The sequence below is a fragment of the Tubulanus polymorphus genome, chromosome 11 (genome assembly GCF_964204645.1).
Source record: "Tubulanus polymorphus chromosome 11, tnTubPoly1.2, whole genome shotgun sequence".
Classification (NCBI taxonomy): domain Eukaryota; kingdom Metazoa; phylum Nemertea; class Palaeonemertea; order Tubulaniformes; family Tubulanidae; genus Tubulanus; species Tubulanus polymorphus.
This window is the reverse complement of record NC_134035.1, coordinates 10,511,252-10,533,405: the sequence shown is the minus strand read 5'-3', so window position 1 is coordinate 10,533,405 and position 22,154 is coordinate 10,511,252. Positions and strand designations below refer to the sequence as shown.

Sequence of the window (22,154 nt, the reverse complement as noted above, 5' to 3'; positions counted from 1 at the left end):
TGGCTTCATCTTTAATGTAGTCGATTGCTTCCTGTACGACGCTTAATTGGCGCAATTGTTTAGACGTGGGTGTTCGTTTCCTCTGGTTGTTGACAGACGCGCCGCTTCCCATTCCTAAAGTTCATTCGTAAACAAATTTTCCACGTAGATATTTTTTGACGCCACACAAATCGTAAGAATTTTTTAATGCATTGATAACTTCTGTATATTTGCGTTAGTTTAAGTGAAATGTGTGATTCATTGTGCACTACGTCATCAATATTGGCGTTTCAACATAACAATTAGATTGGCTTTTAACAGCGTTTAGCTTGTCACTTCTGATTCTTGTATAAACTTTCTGTTAATTCCATTCTAGTGTTCCCGGTACGCTTGATTATTGCTTATAGTATTTAACGAAACTTTGCTCGAAATTTTACTGTAGAACTATTCATTTTAGGCTGAATCAATTGCGGGATTCCTCTCGTTTGTCACGTATTAAGTTCACGTATCTGTACAACACGTGACTAATCGCAAACACCATGACGTTTTTAGCATCGTCGCTAACTAGCTGAAGTAGTGATTCCCGGTTCAACATTCCAGATGTTATGAAAATAAGGATAAAAACTTACTTGTATGGCTGTCTTCGTGTGAGTGTTTCGTCTAATTAAGACTCGAAGTGCATGTTACGACTTAATGACACGTTATGTTTCGGCAATAGGGTCTGATTATGATATAGAGTCTAATGTAGTTAGTGTTCTATGACGGGTACTTAAGGGATATATTATTACTATTAACGCTTCACGTAATTAAGTAAAAAGAATGCGTACGGAATTTAAGTCGTCTAAATCGGGACCTTACTAGGATATTCTGTTATTGAACATCGTTATTGGCCAACCGCAGTTGGGAATCAATTGTGCTAAAGCGAATCATTAATATAATGCGAGTGTCTTAACTCTCAATAATTCATCGTCGACATGGAAATTAAACCAGAAACGTCAAAAAGAAAATTTATTTCTGTCTTTGTTGAACGGTAGTAGTGATCTTTATTTATCCTGACAATGTCAATTTTATGAGGATACAGAAAAACATGCACATTAATACAGTATGTAAAAAACAAATAAAAATATTTACAGAACATTTTAACATACGATTAATAATTCCGTGTCCTTTGGATTCAGTAACTCGTAATACTTTAGCTCGGTTGGATTTTCGTAATAATAACTTGTTAGGGATCTTTTCTCAGCTTGGTGTGAGAATGACATTATCATTAAATAATGGTATTCATCATCAATTTCACCTGAATTTCGTCTTTCTTTTTCTTATATCTTTCCTTCTTAATCGGTAAACAATGATTATTGGCACGGTATCGTAGTAAATTCATTAGTGACAGAAATTTGGCGGTAACTGAATAAGATATTTCTCAAACTCAAAGTTCTTTTTAATCAGTCTATAATTACAAACGGTATCTTCGTTAGCCATTTTATTCCGCCACTCTTGATTATATCGATCTTTAAGGAATAATTTCATATAATTATTTAAACCATTGACATCTACTGGATCTTGGATCGTAATCCTTTCACACCATGCGCCATCTTCGTGATGAAAAGTAGAACTCCATAATGAGAGCTGTTCTGTAGTCAATTGATACTGAGGCCTGATACCGATTTCCAGGTCGCCCTATTGCTGTATAGAGGAAATAATCAAGGTCTATTGACACTAATTCCAAGTGGTTCTCATGCAAATATATAGCCCTCAGTAAAAATCCCCAATTCTTCAAAGTAGGTAAAAATCCCCCAACTTCTGAATGTAATGCAAGTAGATACAGTCTTAAGGTCAATTAATTCATATTATTGATACATGTATCCAATTCATTCATATTCTTTTATTTGATATAAAAATAAATATGAATATGAATATTAATATGTGTCTGAATATACTACCCCTCTATGTCTTTATCTCCTTAGTAGTTTAGTAGTTTTAAAAATAATTTAAATCAGTAAGAATAAGGCTAAACAAAAATGATACCTTGTTTCTCCGCAGCGGCCGGGTCATTTTTGTAAAATATGATAAAATTTATAAACAGTTCATTTCTATAGCGGCCGGGTCTGTTATGGTGAAATTGATCACGATTTAAAAAAAAGTAATGTATAGGGTAGATAGGCGGCCGGCCGGGTCAACATTTAAGCTCAGCAGAGCGGAGAAACAAGGTATCAATTTTTTTTTGCCTAAAATAAAGTTTTATTCTTTATGTACTAAAACGACTAAGGAGATCTCGACCTCTTTTTATGTTTAAAATTCATATTTTCTTTAACTCGTTAATTACTCGTTACTTTTTATTTTATCTCACTCACCACTCACACTTCTATTCGAAATCTATGAAATTCATATAAGAATTTCATACCAGAGGTCGAAAGATCGAGCTCACTCTCCCTTTCAACCTTTGATCTGAAACAACTCTTTGCCCATTACTCCTAATAATTTCATATAAATGAACATTATTTATATGAATTTCCTCTTTATGTTTTTTTTTTAATGTAAATCGATATCTTTGAATTGTAGTATCTGTTCATTCATTTATTAGTAATTTTTTTGTTAAAATTGATATTTTCTTCAACTCGTTAATTACTCGTTAGTTTTTAATTCTCCATTTATTTTACCTATTTTTTTATTCGAAATCTGTAAAAATGTGAATTATTTCTCGCACTTTACTCACACTTTTATTCGAAATCTATGATATTCATATAAATAATGTTCATTTATATGAAATTATTAGAAGTAATTGGGAAAGTGTTGTTTCATATCAGAGGGTTGAGAGGGCGAGTGAGTGAAAATGAGCTCAACCTCTCGACCTCTGGTATGAAACAACACATTCCCCATTACTCATATTTTACTGTGGAACACCATAAGGATATCATGAGCATACAAACTATAGTATATACTATTTGAATTAAAACATACTACACAAATGAAAAGTTCATTCATACTAAATTAGTACCGTACTTAAAGTTCTCACAGTTAATGAAAGGGTTCATCGCACATACTAACTTGAATCGAAAATATTTCAAATTAAAAGTTCATTATTGCATTATTATGGCATCGCACAGCTCAAACATACCACAAATTAACAAGAGGTCACAGTTCAAAATTATTCCAGTTCGAATTTTAAGATATTACAAATGAAAAATTCATTATTCTTATTAATTCTAACAATATATTTTATTCTCAGAATTTACTTAAGAATTCATCCCAACGAAAGATTTAATTTTTGCGCAGTTCAAACATATTTCAGTCTCATTGCAAATGAATATGATTGGAGAAACATCTTGCTTTGAAATGTTCTTGAAAATCACCAAGTGGGGACTTTTACCTACTTTGAATAATTGGGGATTTTTACCCAGGGAACTTTTACCCGGCGGATATTTACCTAGGGGATTTTTACCTAGGGGAGTTGTACCCAGGGGATTTTTACCTACAACCGTTGACCATGGCAGATTAGCAGATTAGTAGATTTCGGACTTTTTCGTGTGGGATTATATCGCTAAGATTCCTGCTGTTGTGAATAAAATACCATTTTATATTTCATAAGTTTTGTTTCGTTGATTTGACGGAAATTGTGCACAGTTCTAATGGCACATTATGTCTGTGCCGTAACAATACTCAAACTAATTTCTCGAAGTCTCTATCAGGCTTCATATTTGCTATTAATGTTTTGATATCGAACGGTTTTTTCACGATTTCGCGGACAGTAAACAATAACTTGTATTCGGGTTTATCGAATAACGTGTGATGGAATGCGTGATTCGACATCACTACCGGTCCGTGTGGCTTATTCTTGAAATTGTCGCGTTTCAACATTTCACAAGTTTTACCTCGAGGTGTTGAAGGGGGTCCGGGGTTTTCACATCCGTTTACAATCGCCCTCGCATTGGAGAGGTCGATGTCAGGGATAAATCGACTGTATGGCGCAAAATAGACTGCATCGCATAACGACACGGTTCTGTTGCCCTCAACACCCACGGATTTCACATACGCAACTAAAACCGCATCAGTCATGAATGGACCGGTTTTACCAACAACATGACTTTTACTTGTTGATTTATTCGCTGTAGGAAGAAATTCGATTATTTTCCGTAGATATTTATGTTTTGGCGTTGACGTCATTAACGCGTTTAAAGTCGATGGTCGCGGTCGACCCCAATAAACGATGCTATGGGCGGGATGATCTTCGGGTATCATCGCCGTGTGGGTGTTCAGCAAATGATCGAATGGTCGGAAGGCTTCCATATCTAAATCAGCGTACAGTCCACCGAACGTATAGAGTATGAAATACCGAATCGCATCGGCTCTGTGAATTCCATATTTATAATTTTTGTACATCGGATAATACGCAGGAAATCTGCGTTTAACGAACTCGTCGGCCATGCTATCGGTCCACAACCAATATTCCCAATCGGGGTGAAGTTTCACCCAAGACGTGATATACTTTTTAAACGAAATCGGGATATTTTCAGTTTTCCACGTCTGGTGTATTCTTTTCGGCACGTGACCGCATTTACTATCCGTAAAGTGAAACTGTTCCAGTAAAATGGCAACGATATCATTGTATACAACGGGAACCTTTATACTGTGTTGTGATGTAGAAGCATTCACGGTACCGTCACGATGCACTAACACCTGCAGGCTGCTCCTCGTGTTCTGTTCCAATAAATTGGCAACGGCGTCATCGTATGCGATCATGTAGGATTGCGTTGAACCACACACTGCCGCTTTCAGGCCGCTCAGCACGTTGAACACCAAAAACCACGAAGTTAGGATTAAGCTGACCAATCCGATTATCTTGAGACGATTTGGTTCAAGCAAAATGTGTCTAATGCGTACCATGCTAAAGGATTTAAAAAAACTCTGATTATTATCACAAATGTTTGATTGAGAGGCAGTAAAAAAGGAGAGGCAGTAAAAAGGAGAGGCTGTAAAAAGGAGAGGCAGTAAAAAGGAGAGGTAGTAAAAGGAGAGGCTGTAAATAAAAGGAGAGGCTGTAAAAAGGAGAGGCAGTAAAAAGGAGAGGCTGTAAAAAGGAGAAGTAGTAAAAGGAGAGGCTGTAAAATGGAGAGGCTGTAAAAAGGAGAGGCTGTAAACAGGAGAGGCTGTAATTAGGAGAGGCTGTAAATAAAAGGAGAGGCTGTAAAAAGAAGAGGCAGTAAAAAGGAGAGGCTGTAAAAAGGAGAGGCTGTAAAAAGAAGAGGTAGTAAAGGGAGAGGCTGTAAAATGGAGAGGCTGTGAAAAGGAGAGGCTGTAAAGTGGAGAGGCTGTAAAAAGAAGAGGTAGTAAAAGGAGAGGCTGTAAAATGGAGAGGCTGTGAAAAGGAGAGGTAGTAAATAAAAGAAGAGGCAGTAAAAAGGAGAGGCTTTAAAAAGGAGAGGTAGTAAAAGGAGAGGCTGTAAATAAAAGGAGAGGCAATAAAAAAGAAGAGGCTGTAAAAAGGAGAGGCTGTAAACAGGAGAGGCTGTAATTAGGAGAGGCTGTAAATAAAAGGAGAGGCTGTAAAAAGGAGAGGCTGTAAAAAGGAGAAGTAGTAAAAGGAGAGGCTGTAAAATGGAGAGGCTGTAAAAAGGAGAGGCTGTAAACAGGAGAGGCTGTAATTAGGAGAGGCTGTAAATAAAAGGAGAGGCTGTAAAAAGGAGAGGCTGTAAAAAGAAGAGGTAGTAAAAGGAGAGGCTGTAAAATGGAGAGGCTGTAAATAAAAGGAGAGGCTGTAAAATGGAGAGGCTGTAAAAAGAAGAGGCAGTAAAAAGGAGAGGCTGTAAAAAGGAGAGGCTGTAAAAAGGAGAGGCAGTAAAAAGGAGAGGCTTTAAAAAGGAGAGGTAGTAAAAGGAGAGGCTGTTAATAAAAGGAGAGACAATAAAAAAGAAGAGGCTGTAAAAAGGAGAGGCTGTAAAAAGAAGAGGTAGTAAAAGGAGAGGCTGTAAAATGGAGAGGCTGTGAAAAGGAGAGGCTGTAAATAAAAGGAGAGGCTGTAAAAAGGAGAGGCTGTAAATAAAAGGAGAGGCTGTAAAATGGAGAGGCTGTAAAAAGAAGAGGCAGTTAAAAAGGAGAGGCTGTAAAAAGGAGAGGCTGTAAAAAGGAGAGGCTGTAAACAGGAGAGGCTGTAAACAGGAGAGGCTGTAAATAAAAGGAGAGGCTGTAAATAAAAGGAGAGGCTGTAAAAAGGAGAGGCAGTAAACAGGAGAGGCTGTAAATAAAAGGAGAGGCTGTAAAAAGAAGAGGTAGTAAAAGGAGAGGCTGTAAAATGGAGAGGCTGTGAAAAGGAGAGGCTGTAAATAAAAGGAGAGGCTGTAAAAAGGAGAGGCAGTAAAATGGAGAGGCTGTAAATAAAAGGAGAGGCTGTAAATAAAAGGAGAGGCAGTAAAAAAAAGAAGAGGCTGTAAAAAGGAGAGGCTGTAAACAGGAGAGGCTGTAAACAGGAGAGGCTGTAAATAAAAGGAGAGGCTGTAAAAAGAAGAGGTAGTAAAAGGAGAGGCTGTAAAATGGAGAGGCTGTGAAAAGGAGAGGCTGTAAATAAAAGGAGAGGCTGTAAAAAGGAGAGGCAGTAAAATGGAGAGGCTGTAAAAAGAAGAGGCTGTAAACAGGAGAGGCTGTAAATAAAAGGAGAGGCTGTAAAAAGAAGAGGTAGTAAAAGGAGAGGCTGTAAAATGGAGAGGCTGTGAAAAGGAGAGGCTGTAAATAAAAGGAGAGGCTGTAAAAAGGAGAGGCAGTAAAATGGAGAGGCTGTAAAAAGAAGAGGCAGTAAAAAGGAGAGGTAGTAAAAGGAGAGGCTGTAAAATGGAGAGGCTGTGAAAAGGAGAGGCTGTAAATAAAAGAAGAGGCTGTAAATAAAAGGAGAGGCTGTAAATAAAAGGAGAGGCTGTAAAAAGAAGAGGTAGTAAAAGGAGAGGCTGTAAAATGGAGAGGCTGTGAAAAGGAGAGGCTGTAAATAAAAGGAGAGGCTGTAAAAAGGAGAGGCAGTAAAATGGAGAGGCTGTAAAAAGAAGAGGCTGTAAACAGGAGAGGCTGTAAATAAAAGGAGAGGCTGTAAAAAGAAGAGGTAGTAAAAGGAGAGGCTGTAAAATGGAGAGGCTGTGAAAAGGAGAGGCTGTAAATAAAAGGAGAGGCTGTAAAAAGGAGAGGCAGTAAAATGGAGAGGCTGTAAAAAGAAGAGGCAGTAAAAAGGAGAGGTAGTAAAAGGAGAGGCTGTAAAATGGAGAGGCTGTGAAAAGGAGAGGCTGTAAATAAAAGAAGAGGCAGTAAAAAGGAGAGGCTGTAAAAAGGAGAGGTAGTAAAAGGAGAGGCTGTAAATAAAAGGAGAGGCTGTAAAAAGGAGAGGCAGTAAAAAGGAGAGGCTGTAAAAAGGAGAGGTAGTAAAAGGAGAGGCTGTAAATAAAAGGACAGGCTGTAAATAAAAGGACAGGCTGTAAAAAGGAGAGGCTATAAAATGGAGAGGCTGTAAATAAAAGGAGAGGCTGTAAATAAAAGGAGAGGCTGTAAATAAAAGGAGAGGCTGTAAATAAAAGGAGAGGCTGTAAAAAGTATGTTCATTAAAGTTCTAGTAAACAATTGCGACTGTACTCGGTGACTGAAAACCAAAAGTTTTGAATTCTCGCGCGAGAAAACCAAAAAACGGGCCAATGTGAAATTTTTTTTTTTCATCGTTGCTCTTTTGAAACATTTTTTAGTATGGGCCGAATCAGCCACCATAGGTGACGAGCCTCGATGGAATCAGGTTCAACGAAAATACTAATTTTGTGCGGAGGATCGAATCCCTGCCGGGGCCGGGGCGCAAGCTTTACGGGCTCAGCACATGATTGTCGACTATTCCCCGAGGGTAAACATATCCAGTAACCTGGCCATCAAGATTTGAATGAAATATCTAGGGCTTTATTCCTTTTAAATTTTGATGATTATAAGAGGACTTGACCCGGATCAGAACGGTGGTTAATATGAAGATATGCGTCGAGGGCCAAATAAACATATACATGTCGCCATGATATTCCGATCAGCCAGGCTTAGACTGTATGTATACATGTATATATGTGAATGGTGAACGTTTATGTATGGAATACCTCAAGGGCCATACGACTTACGAGTTACGATTTACGTTTTACGAGTTACTTATACATTTCCTTGAATATTCGTTACGACTTCCGTTTTATGAGTTACGAATTACAACGTAAATACGTTTTACGAATTACGAGTTACTATTTACGAGTTAAGTGTTGGAATTTCGGTTCGCTAGAGTTCAAGGACAGTGGCCACGTGGTAGGCATTTCACTGTGTGGTAGGCATTTCACTAATTATTAGACGAATAACTGTAACGATGATGGATGGCTGCATGCAGCCCAGTGTTTTCAAAAAATAAATACATTTTTTCTAAATTGATGAATCTTGTTCTAATTATCAAAATCATTTCCAGCTAAGATTTATTTAAATATCGTCTATTAAAATCATCGTGCACGTAACGGGGCAGTCATCAGTCAGTGTGAAATGTATTGTCAGCATTTAATAGATTTTGAGAAGGTTCGCACAGCAGATGGCCAACGCGCAGATTTTCTGCCCTGTAATAGACCACTGCAGTCGAGATTGATTCACTATGTACAATAAATTACTCTTATTATGCTGTTTGAAATGACAATTCGACTTCATTTTGAAACCCGTTCTTTGAATTACGCGCTTCGGATATCCGAAGCCAATTAGTGAAAAACGTGTAATTCGTAAAACGTAAGTCGTAAATCGTAAGTCGTAACGTATTGTAGGAAATGTATTAGTAACTCGTAAAACGTAAATCGTAACTCGTAAAACGAAACTCGTAAGTCGTATGGCCCTTGAGGGATTCCATATTTATGCACTAAATAGTTTTTTTTGTTAGCTACGACTAAATTACTGAAACTAAGCTGATTAAATATCTATAATATGAAATCGCGTGACAATGAAATAGTTCCATGGTTTCATTTTATCAAAGTTTATGCGTTTACACTTTCCATTTTGTTGTACACTGTATATATTTAATATTGCTTGATTTGTTATCCCTATCGTTATAAGTCTGTCGAGACTGTTAATTCCACCATATTATCAATATGTTTCGTACCTAACGGTCTTGTTAAAATAAATACAATATAATTACAATAAGTTGCAAATAAAGCATAATATCCTTTCTTAGATTGCCATCTGAACTACGTTCTCCTTTGTAAAACTTTTGGCATGTGGCTGATATTATCAGTAGCTGTTTTCGAATCCGAAATTGATATTACATCATTGATATTAACTTCAAGGAATTTATCATTCTGTTACTTTTAGTGTCACATATCTTTCATTCAATACATTTAAATTTTACTAATGTGACTCAAGGGCTTTACGCAGCGGCTCCACGTGTCTCCACGGCAACACTATTTAATTAGTGATTGAGTGCGCATTTTTCAATAGCTTTTAAAAACCATGAAAATGAATCTATTTCGACCCTTGAATCCTCAGCTCTGTCACTTTCTAATCACTCTCCTTACAGTATGTATAAAACGTACCGCTAAATACGGTTTACAGTCTCGTGCAGGCGGCGTCGTTCATAGTAGCTCAAAAATTTAGTTGATCATCAGTCATGAATGAATTAAAGTTATCAAGTTTGATAAATAAACAGAGTTGCCGCAAATCTACAAAGCGAAACACAGCTAAATAATCTTTTTTTATCAGGTATGGAAGATTATGGTTGAGTCTTTGTATATACGGGCGCGGTTCCGCAGATATTTACCTCTGCCTATGAGGGTATGAATACAAGTTGAATATCCAGTTGACTTATGTTTCTTGCATTTTAATAAGAAGGGGTTCGATCACTGGGTTTAGAAACGGTACAACTTAGAATCAGTTTATACTCGAACTAATTTCTCGAAGTCTCTATCGGGCTTCATATTGGCTATAAATGTTTTGATGTCGAACGGTTTTTTCACGATTTCGCGAACGGAAAACACTAACTTGTATTCGGGTTTATCGTAATACGTGTGATGGAATGCGTGATTTGACATCACTTCCGGTCCGTGTGGCTTATTCTTGAAATTGTCGCGTTTCAACATTTCACAAGTTTTACCTCGAGGTGTTGAAGGGGGTCCGGGGTTTTTACATCCGTTTACAATCGGCCTCGCATTGGAGAGGTCAATGTCAGGGATAAATCGACTGTAGGACGCAAAATAGACTGCATCGCATAACGACACGGTTCTGTTACTCTCACTGCCCACAGATTTCTCATACGCAACTAAAACCGCATCAGTCATGAATGGACCGGTTTTACGAAGAACATCACTTTTGCTTGTTGCTTTATTCGCTCTGGGAAGATGTTCGATTATTTTCCGTAGATATTTATGTTTTGGCGTTGACGTCATTAACGCGTTTAAAGTCGATGGTCGTGGTCGACCCCAATAAACGACGCTATGGGCCGGATGATCTTCGGGTATCATCGCCGTGTGGGTGTTCAGCAAATGATCGAATGGTCGGAAGGCTTCCATATCTAAATCAGCGTACAGTCCACCGAACGTATAGAGTATAAAATACCGAATCGCGTCGGCTCTGTGAATTCCCTGTCCATAATTTTTGTACATCGGGTAATACGCAGGAAATCTGCGTTTAATGAACTCGTCGGCGATGCTATCGGTCCACAACCAATATTCCCAATCGGGGTGAAGTTTCACCCAAGACGTGATATGTCTCTTGAACGAAGTCGGGATATTTTCAGTTTTCCACGTCTGGTGTATTCTTTTAGGCACGGGACCGCATTTACTTACATTAACCTGCAACTGTTCCAATATGTCGGCCACGATATCATTGTATACAACGGGAACCTTCATGCTATGTGGTGATATTGAAGCATTCACGATACCGTGACGATGCAATGATGCTTTCAGGCTGTTCCTCATAATATTCTCGCTTAACAACAAAAACAACGAAGTGAGGATAAAGCCGGCTAATCCAATTATCTTGAGATGAGTTGGCTTAAGCAAAATCCATCCGATATGCACCATGCTAGGATCGAAAAGAAAATCTTATAAATATCAAAAATGTTTCACGTTGAGGGAGACTTGTCAAAACAATTTATGAAAGTTCTGGTTAACAGCTTTTTCTATATCGGTTTTTTATAAATGGCAACTCCGAAAAGATTTTGATTTAATGGATTAATCGTTTTAAACAGTCGTTTGCCATTTATACCAACGTATAAAATCCCGGTATCCCGTCTTAAGAAGTATCCTCCCTCAACAGAGATTCGAACCTTAGTGCATCGATCGATTCAGCACGAAACCCTGCCTGTCCGAGTGCGCAGATTGTAAATACTATGGAACGCCATCCTAGCAAAAACTCTATATCGCATTTAAACAACGTACTCGCAATCTTGCAACCAACTCACAATCTTACAAAATTTGTTTATAATTCTATAACCAAGATGCATTTTTCAACAGTTATAGTTAGCGTTTGTGAGTTGGTTGTAAGTTTGTGAGTATACGTTGTTTAAATTCGATGTAGAGTTTTTGCTAGGATGGCGTTCCATAAAATACAGCGAAACAGAAATCACATTCCATTTCAACCCTGGTTATTATATTATATTCGTGTGTTTTCTGTGGATTTGAATAATCGATTATAGCTTACGACAGGCTATTTGTTTGGCGCTGCCGATTGATTTTTGTGCAGTGGGCTGCACAGGACTGGTACCTGCCCATACGGAACTGCAGGGTCTCCTGTTCCATAATCGAAACTCGGTCTTAAATCATGATACTGGTCTTAAGTTGTTAGATAGGCTATATAACTTAAATAGTTTTGGTCTTAAGCCTAACCCTTGACTATGGGCCCGGTTTCGTGCCGTGGCAGAGTCTCGCGATGCTATCGGGTTGGAATCCCTGCCACGGGGGATGCTTCGAAGAAGCGGTGCCACCGGATACTTCGGTAATTATGTGCCCTCCCACGGGTCTCGCAAATCTGGCTAACTACGGACACCTATAACACTTGATCAGTGGCATACAGCTTTGTGCTGTATCAATCAGATGTAAGGTCTTGATTTTATTTCTTGAGAAAAGAATCACTTCAAGACAAACATAATGGGAGGGCAAAGGGCAAAAAATAGAAATAAAAAATACTTCTTAGAATTTTTTCATAATAGGCGTATAAAAATGGAAGGGAACAGGAAAGAAATGAAAATAGATTTTTGTTTTTATTCAAGTATTTTTTTCTACATAAAATCTCGGAAGGACTGTTGGAAAAAATGTTTTGGTTTTTGCAAAATTCTTGCAGGTGGATCCGTAAAAATACTATTATTATCGATATTATTTTCTAAAATCATAAAATCATGAAATTATCATTTTCACGGCATTTCTATTTCATATAGGACGAATAGCAGTAAGTAATCAATTTTGTGACACACGAGGCGAATTTTTTCAGCTGAAAATATCTCGGAATGAAATATTTTACATTAAATATTCAATCTACATTAAATATTTGGTTCCACGATTTTCTTTCAAAGTGAATTCGAAAGACTTTTGTTCACATAATGGAAATATCCCTGGGACAACAGTTATGGCAATTTCAACTGATTAAAAACAAATTGTAATTATTTCCGACATTTCAGAGGAAAATAATTTCGATTCAATCGTAAGCTTAGCGATTTTACATGGAGTTATTATATCAGAATATCAGAGTTGATTCCAAAATTTTGTTTTCCGATCGCATGTCCCCAGGACGATCCTTCATTAGCCTCGATAGGCTACGGAACAACGAAATTTGTATTCTCTCTAGCGAAAAACCTTATCTATATCGGAAGAACAGAACTACGGAAGCGTCCTGGGGACATGAGAAAAAAAAAAGTTTTTTCTGATTTATGAATTAAGAAATACTATTTCGTGTATTTTTTCTGCATCTAGGGAAAAGCCAATTCGATGCGGAATAACAAAATTTCCTTGCTAGCGGAAAAATATGAATTTCTCAAGGAAAAACGAAATATAGAAGGTGTAGCAATATGGCACTAACCTTGTTTTTAATTCAGTTAAGAATTTCGACGTATTCACTGCAGTAATTAATCGAGTCTCATTTCAACTCCAATTCTTTAAACAAGCTTATAACTTAGTGGAAGTGACCATCTCCTTGGCTTGGAATAGAACGCAGCAAACCTTTGGGCTCGGCTACCTATTTATTGTTCGTTTACTCTTTCGTGGGAAATCTGATACCGGGAAACCTAGTCATCAAGTATTACATAAATTAAAAGTATTGGGCTTTATTTTTTTCTTGTTCAAATTTTGATAATAAGAGGACTTGAACCAAATTGTTTCGCTGGTTGGTTGGAAGGTATATTATAACTGTTAACATGGACCTCAATGATTGAATATATAGGGCTTCATTATGAATTTTGGACTTGACCCGGATCGGAACGGTGGTCGATGTGAAAATATGTGTCGTCGGTACTCGATGCTGAATAATCTTGCACACGTTGCTATTATGTTCCGATCAGCTAGGCCTAATCAACATGTACCGTATTAATCAGTCTTAAATATGTTTCTTTTTCAAAAATTGATTTTGATTCTCTGTAGAATGTAACTTTTCTGTATTCGAATAGAGATAAATTCTATACAATATTCGGCCGAATCGGATGCCCAGACATGGCTACCATGCGGATAACTACAAGTTGCAAATAAAGCATATTTCCATTCTTTTGATATTGTCATGTGAACTACGTCCTCCTTTGTAACAACAATTTTGGCATGCAGGCTAATGATAATATTATCAGTTTCTTCTACAGTTGTACTGTTTTGAAAAACGCTCAACATTATTCATCGATTTGAAAAAAAACACTCCGATGGAATTCCGTCGATTATTTCATGATTGAGAAAAAGGAAATTAATTGAGAAGAATATCATGAGGTGAAACTTGAAGAAATATATAATTATTCCGTTACATTTAGTGTCGTATATCTTTCACCACTAATAGAATCTTACCTTTTTGGATTAGCGAATATAATCCTATCACCCTCTTAGATCAGTCTGGTCTTTGAAAAAGGTTGGATGTGAATAAGGGCCAACGCGACGTTACGCCTCCACGGCAACATAAAATATATGATGATATTCAAACGATGACAATGGAAAGTGGATATTTTCCATTATTGCTACAACAACGAGTAAACCTACTACTGCTACATATGGTTTACTAGAAATAGTTTCATAGAAGTGCATGCAACTCTTAAGAATCATGTTTACGAATGTCGCATGACCGGCCGTGTTGAGTTGGGGTTCGGGGATAGCGAAAGAACCCCCTAAAATTTCAGCGTCAAAAAATTTGCCGGATGCCGGGGGACGTTCCTTTGATAAACGCGTGTATGTGGATACTACAAAATATCTTTTTAACTGAATTTGACTAGCTGAAAAGTCTGAAAAAATGACGTCAGAGCTCGTCCGGTTTAGCGCTTCGTGGGGATGTTCCGGAAGAATTACGTCACGGTCCAAAGAGAAAAACGGCAGTATTAGTCAAATTGACCGCTTTGACTGGGCGGGTGATTCTAGAATTTATTGAATGTGTGATGTTTACATCTTAATTTCACCATGAAGCACGTCCGAAAATTGCCTTAGCAACGGCATCGAATTTAGAATAACGAACGCGTCGGATCGGTACCAGTACCGCGCCGGTTGGAATCCCACAGAATTACCGGCGCTTTATGTAGTCAAATCTGCGCCACAGCACAGTTTTTTTTTAAAATTGTATTTAAAACTGGGTATAATGGTGAGTGGAATCACGGAACGGTAATAGTTAAAATCAGTTTATACTCAAACTAATTTCTCGAAGTCTCTATCGGGATTCATATTTGCTATCAATGTTTTGATGTCGAACGGTTTTTTCACGATTTCGCGAACGGAAAACACTAACTTGTATTCGGGTTTATCGTAATACGTGTGGTGAAATGCGTGATTCGACATCACTTCCGGTCCGTGTGGCTTATTCTTGAAATTGTCGCGTTTCAACATTTCACAAGTTTTACCTCGAGGTGTTGAAGGGGGTCCGGGGTTATTACATCCGTTTTTCATGCTCTGTAAAGCATTCGTGTCAAAGTCAGGAATGAATCGACTGTATGGCGCGAAATAGACTGCATCGCATAACGACACGGTTCTGTTGCCCTCAAAACCCACGGATTTCACATAGGCAACTAAAACCGCATCAGTCAGGAATGGACCAGTTTTGCAAACAACATCACTTTTACTTGTTGCTTTATCCACTCTCGGAAGAAATTCGATTATTTTCCGTAGATATTTATGTTTTGGCGTTGACGCCATTAACGCGTTTAAAGTCGAAGGTCGCGACAGATTCCAATTAACGACGCTATGGGCCGGATGATCTTCGGGTATCATCGCCGTGTGGGTGTTCAGCAAATGATCGAATGGTCGGAAGGCTTCCATATCTAAATCAGCGTACAGTCCACCGAACGTATAGAGTATGAAATACCGAATCGCGTCGGCTCTGTGAATTCCCTCTTCATAATTTTTGTACATCGGGTAATACGCAGGAAATCTGCGTTTAACGAACTCGTCGGCCATGCTATCGGTCCACAACCAATATTCCCAATCGGGGTGAAGTTTCACCCAAGACGTGATATACTTTTTAAACGAAATCGGGATATTTTCAGTTTTCCAGGTCTGGTGTATTCTTTTAGGCACGTGACCGCATTTACTATCCGTAAAGTGAAACTGTTCCAGTAAAATGGCAACGATATCATTGTACATAACGGGAACCTTTATACTGTGTTGTGATGTAGAAGCATTCACGGTACCGTCACGATGCACTAACACCTGCAGGCTGCTCCTCGTGTTCTGTTCTAATAAATTGGCAACGGCGTCATCGTATGCGATCATGTAGGATTGCGTTGAACCACACACTGCCGCTTTCAGGCCGCTCAGCGCGTTGAACACCAAAAACAACGAAGTTAGGATTAAGCTGACCAATCCGATTATCTTGAGACGATTTGGTTCAAGCAAAATGTGTCTAATGCGTACCATGCTAAAGGATTCAAAAAAATCTGATTATTATCACAAATGTTTCGTTGAGAGGCAGTAAAAAAGGAGAGGTAGTAAAAGGAGAGGCTGTAAATAAAAGGAGAGGCTGTAAAAAGGAGAGGCAGTAAAAAGGAGAGGCTGTAAAAAGGAGAGGTAGTAAAAGGAGAGGCTGTAAATAAAAGGACAGGCTGTAAAAAGGAGAGGCTATAAAATGGAGAGGCTGTAAAAAGGAGAGGCTGTAAATAAAAGGAGAGGCTGTAAATAAAAGGAGAGGCTGTAAATAAAAGGAGAGGCTGTAAATAAAAGGAGAGGCTGTAAAAAGTATGTTCATTAAAGTTCTAGTAAACAATTGCGACTGTACTCGGTGACTGAAAACCAAAAGTTTTGAATTCTCGCGCGAGAAAACCAAAAAACGGGCCAATGTGAAAATTTTTTTTTTCATCGTTGCTCTTTTGAAACATTTTTTAGTATGGGCCAAATCAGCCACCATAGGTGACGAGCCTCGATGGAATCAGGTTCAACGAAAATACTAATTTTATGCGGAGGATCGAATCCCTGCCGGGGAGCGCAAGCTTTACGGGCTCAGCACATGATTGTCGACTATTCCCCGAGGGTAAACATATCCAGTAACCTGGACATCGAGATTTGAATGAAATATCTAGGGCTTTATTCCTTTTAAATTTTGATGATTATAAGAGGACTTGACCCGGATCAGAACGGTGGTTGATTGAAGATATGCGTCGAGGGCCAAATAAAACATATACATGATATTCCGATCAGCCAGGCTTAGACTGTATGTATACATGTATATATGTGAATGGTGAACGTTTATGCATTAAATTGGTTTTTTTGTTAGCTACGACTAAATTACTGAAAATAAGCTGATTAAATATCTATAATATGAAATGGCGTGACAATGAAATAGTTCCATGGTTTCATTTTATCAAAGTTTATGCGTTTACACTTTCCATTTTGTTGTACACTGTATATATTTAATATTGCTTGATTTGTTATCCCTATCGTTATAAGTCTGTCGAGACTGTTAATTCCACCGTATTATCAATATGCTTTGTTCCTAACGGTCTTGTTTAAATAAATAGCGAAGAGAAAAATTTCGACTGTACTGCCCAACTATCGCGCTGCCACCGATACAATATAATTACAATAAGTTGCAAATAAAGCATAATATCCTTTCTTAGATTGCCATCTGAACTACGTTCTCCGTTGTAAAAATTTTTGCATGTGGCTGATATTATCAGTAGCTGTTTTCGAGTCCGGTTAAACAGCTTAACGTGTTTCATCGACTGGATACACTCTGCGAAAGAAATCTTCGTAATTTTGTTAACAACATTAATTAATTTCAAGGAAGACGTGTTTATCATTCCATTTCTTTTAGTGTCGCATATCTTTCATTCAATACATTTGACTTTTACTATATAGATCTGTTTACGTGAATATATGGACCGCTCCTCTTATTTCGGTTCTGTCACGAAAAAAGGTTGAATGTGACTCAAGGGCTTTACGCAGCGGCTCCACGTGTCTCCCACGGCAACACTATTTAATTAGTGATTGAGTGGGCATATTCCACTAGCTATGAAAAACCATGAAAAACCAAAAAAATAAAGCATATTTCCATTCTTTGATATTGTCATGTGAACTACGTTCTCCTTTGTAACAACAATTTTGGCATGCAGGCTAATGATAATATTGTCAGTTTCTTCTACAGTTGGAATTCCGATGGAATTCCGCCGTCGATTATTTCGTGATTGAGAAAAGGAAATCGAGAAGAATATCATGAGGTGAAACTTGAAGAAATATATAATTATTCCGTTACATTTAGTGTCGTATATCTTTCATTCACTACTTTGAAAATCTTACCTTTTTGGATGAGCGAATATAATCCTATCACCCTCTTAGATCAGTCTGGTCTTTGAAAAAGGTTGGATGTGAATGAGGGCCAACGCGACGTTACGCCTCCACGGCAACATAAAATATATGATGATATTCAAACGGTGACAATGGAAAGTCGATATTTACCATATGCTACGACAAATTTGAAAAACGCTAGAAATCGATGGAAAAGTATATAGGATCCACGTCCGTTTCCAAGATGAATTAACCTACTACTGCTACATATGGTTTACGAACCGTAATGTCATAGAAGTGCTTGCAGCTTTTAAAAAATCATGTTTACGAATGTCGCATGACTGGCCGTGTTGAGTGGGGGGGGGGGGGTTGTTTGGGGATAGCGAACGAACCCCCTAAAATGTCAGTGTCAAAAAATTTAGATACAATGTTCATATAATAAGATAAAAACCCACCATCTACAGATTAAAAGAATTTAAAAACAATAATTTATTCATTCAATCTAAAATATATAGAAGACACGACGTTTCGATCTCACCCTAAATATCATCGTCAGGTGTGAGATATAGACTAAAAACAGGGGTATATATACAGAGGAGAACAGGTTAATTGAGTAAATTGGTGAGTGAGTAAATAATTCATATCATGTTCATACAATGTTCATATTTTTCACGAGAGTTCACGAAATTCATAAAAAAGTAAAAAGACGTGCGCTGGGGGACGTTCCTTTGATAAACGCGTATATGTGGATACTACACAATATCTTTTTAACCGAATTTGACTAGCTGAAAAGTCGACGTCAGAGCTCGTCCGGTTTAGCGCTTCGTGGGGGGGATGTTCCGGAAGAATACGTCACGGTCCAAAGAGAAAAACGACAGTAATAGTCAAAATGACCGTGGGTGATTCTAGAATTTATTGAATGTGTGATGTTTACATCGAGATTGAGTCGTTTAATATTTTCACAATGAACCACGTCCGAAAATTGCCTCAGCAACGGCATTGAATTTAGAACAACGAACGCGTCGGATCGGTACCAGTACCGCGCCGGTTCGAATCCAACAGAATTACAGGCGCTTTTGTAGTCAAATCTATGGTGGCTGATTCGGGCCATACTAAACGGGCCGTACTTTCTGTACGGCTAGAGCAACGATAAAAAGATTTTCAAAAAGTTTGGTTTTCTTGCGCGAGAATTCAAAACATTTTGGTTTTCTCGCGCGAAAATTCAAAACTCTCTCAGTTTATACTCAAACTAATTTCTCGAAGTCTCTATCAGGTTTCATATTGGCTATAAATGTTTTGATGTCGAACGGTTTTTTCACGATTTCGCGAACAGTAAACACTAACTTGTATTCGGGTTTATCGTAATACGTGTGATGGAATGCGTGATTTGACATCACTTCCGGTCCGTGTGGCTTATTCTTGAAATTGTCGCGTTTCAACATTTCACAAGTTTTACCTCGAGGTGTTGAAGGGGGTCCGGGGTTTTTACATCCGTTTACAATCGGCTTCGCATTGAAGAGGTCGAAGTCAGGGATAAATCGACTGTATGGCGCAAAATAGACTGCATCGCATAACGACACGGTTCTGTTGCCCACACCGCCCACGGATTTCTCATACGCAACTAAAACCGCATCAGTCATGAATGGACCAGTTTTATCAACAACATCACCTTTACTTGTTGCTTTATCAGCTGTGGGAAGATATTCGATTATTTTCCGTAGATATTTATGTTTTGGCGTTGACGTCATTAACGCGTTTAAAGTCGATGGTCGCGGTCGACCCCAATAAACGACGCTATGGGCAGGATGATCTTCGGTTATCATCGCCGTGTGGGTGTTCAGCAAATGATCGAATGGCCGCAAGGCTTCCATATCTAAATCAGCGTACAGTCCACCGAACGTATAGAGTATGAAATACCGAATCGCGTCGGCTCTGTGAATTCCCTGTCCATAATTTTTGTACATCGGATAATACGCAGGAAATCTGCGTTTAACGAACTCGTCGGCGATGCTATCGGTCCACAACCAATATTCCCAATCGGGGTGAAGTTTCACCCAAGACGTGATATATTTTTTGAACGAAGTCGGGATATTTTCAGTTTTCCACGTCTGGTGTATTCTTTTAGGCACGTGACCGCAGTTTTTATCCGTAAAGGGCAGATTCTGTTCCAATAAATCGGCGACAATTTCATTGTAAACAACAGGTACTTGCATCACGTGTTGCGTTGTCCCCAGCCCTGCTGCATGCAGTCTGTTCCTCAGATTCTCGCTAAACACCAAAAACATCGAAGTGACGATGAAACAGGCTATTCCAATTATCTTGAGACGGGTAAACATGATTCGCGTGATCTAATACCAATATACTATGCTAAAATCGTAAGAACAAATCTGATGAATATCTTAAGAAATCTTTCGCTAATAATCAGGGTAGCCACTAATCATTTGACCGGCTTTTCCCTGACTATTCCCTGACATGCACGTTATTTTCCTCGTGTTGATCTACCAAGAATCCAATCAATTAACACAGTCAAATACATGTAAGACATAGACAGAAACTGTTTTACTTTACTCGCAATCTGGCGAGCTATCTCAACAATTTTTCCCGGACTTGTTAGCTATTTGTCTAAATTCCCTGAATCTTGAGAAAATGACTTCTCCGTGATTTCCAGGTAAGTGGCCACCCTTTAAGGGTAACTGACATGTTATCGTGAATTTTGTAATTGAATAAAATGATCGATGATAGAATTTTTCTACAGAGATTGATAATTTCAAAGATGAAAAAAATCAACTTATGTATAGCGATATTCGATGATTTTGACCGGGGAGAGTAGACAAAAAACTCGCTATATTCCCGACTGTTTTGTCGTTATCAATATCATTTTTAAAGTCCTTACACGACGATATGAATTACATTATTCGTGCACAAGACGACAAGCGACAATAATCAACTGTGAGATTCATCCGTTGGAAACCATTGTGTATGTTCCAATGTTTTTCATTCGTATATTTTTGGCAAAAAAACTAACCATATGCAAATGAGATGGATGAATGAAATACTTGCCTGTGGGTATATATACCGGTAGTGATGATGCTGAGCGTGATACCTTCCTGGTGATGCTCGCACTTGTACGTTTTAAAATATACGTTATACGATCGATTTTTCATCCGTAATAACCACCACGTGCATGGTTCGAGTGGTTACTTTGTGGTGTTTTAATTGGTTCGATTGTGGCAATCGAACCTGTGTCTGTCTCACTGGTTTTGGCTGCTTCATAGGGCTAGTGTATAATTATGTAGTCCGGCAAGTCGTTAAGCGGTCAAACTAACGTTTTAAAGCCCACGATTAAACCCCCAAAGTGCATCACTGACTTGTCGCACGCAGCTGCTTGTGAATAGATAATACAACTTTTCAATTTTTTTCAATTTTCGTATATTTTGGTATTACCAAAATATAAAAATTATTACCGTAATAATTTTTACTTGGAAGTCTTGCTAACATCAAGATGAGTGAAAGAAGTGTCACTACACCAGGAAGTTAGTGTCTAATGTTTATATTACATGAGTCAATCTATAACATATGCGGGTCTTCAGAGTTGGAATCTAAGATTTATCATGGACGTATAAACTAGATATACAGTCAAAGCTCGTTAAACCACCATCCGTAATATCGCCAGGAATATCCTTGTGCACAGTTCATTGGTATCTATAGCTCTCGTTATAGCACTTCTCACCCTACGCCATAACGCCAACGAAATTCTAGAACAGGCCTTTTCAAACTCATAGAGAACACATTCGTTATACAATGTACCGCCAACGATCTTCTATCAACGATATTTTGCGTCTGTTAGCGAATTCGCCGACGAATTTATACGCCCGATACGAGCGGGCACACGTAGTGATCAAACCGAAATTCGGTCAACGACTGGCACTTAGTGGGAGAGAGTTAACAAATCACATGAATATAATATAAACAATGCATCCTATTGGTTCATCGGGTAGATGAGCGAATTTGCGGGCGTAGATAATCGGGCGAAAAGATTAAACATGTTTGATATGGGCGATTCGCCGTACGATCGGCTTTCGTCGCCGTGAGTGATCACACGAGCTATTTTTTCGGGCGATTTATGAATTCGCCGCGATCGGGCGAAAAAATACGCTCGTGTGCCCCTACCTTTATGATAAGAATCTATATATGTGGTTAGCAGTATCACACACCTACTGTATCATTGTTTTCTATTATCTAAATGAAATAAGCTAAGACCTTTACGCTTCTTAAATTAAG

General features: G+C 38.3%; 3 protein-coding genes across 3 annotated transcripts; all 3 read right to left on the bottom strand.

The window, feature by feature from the left end:
• Positions 1-9,866: 9,866 nt before the first annotated feature.
• Positions 9,867-11,012, bottom strand: LOC141913334 (uncharacterized). The gene has a single exon (XM_074804839.1). It carries the CDS (start codon positions 11,010-11,012, stop codon positions 9,867-9,869), a length of 1,146 nt encoding a protein of 381 aa, XP_074660940.1.
• A 3,774-nt stretch (positions 11,013-14,786) lies between these two features.
• LOC141913333 (uncharacterized) lies at positions 14,787-15,866 on the bottom strand. The gene has a single exon (XM_074804837.1). It carries the CDS (start codon positions 15,864-15,866, stop codon positions 14,787-14,789), a length of 1,080 nt encoding a protein of 359 aa, XP_074660938.1.
• A 3,251-nt stretch (positions 15,867-19,117) lies between these two features.
• LOC141913332 (uncharacterized) lies at positions 19,118-20,209 on the bottom strand. Its single transcript, XM_074804836.1, has one exon. It carries the CDS (start codon positions 20,207-20,209, stop codon positions 19,118-19,120), a length of 1,092 nt encoding a protein of 363 aa, XP_074660937.1.
• Positions 20,210-22,154: the final 1,945 nt, after the last annotated feature.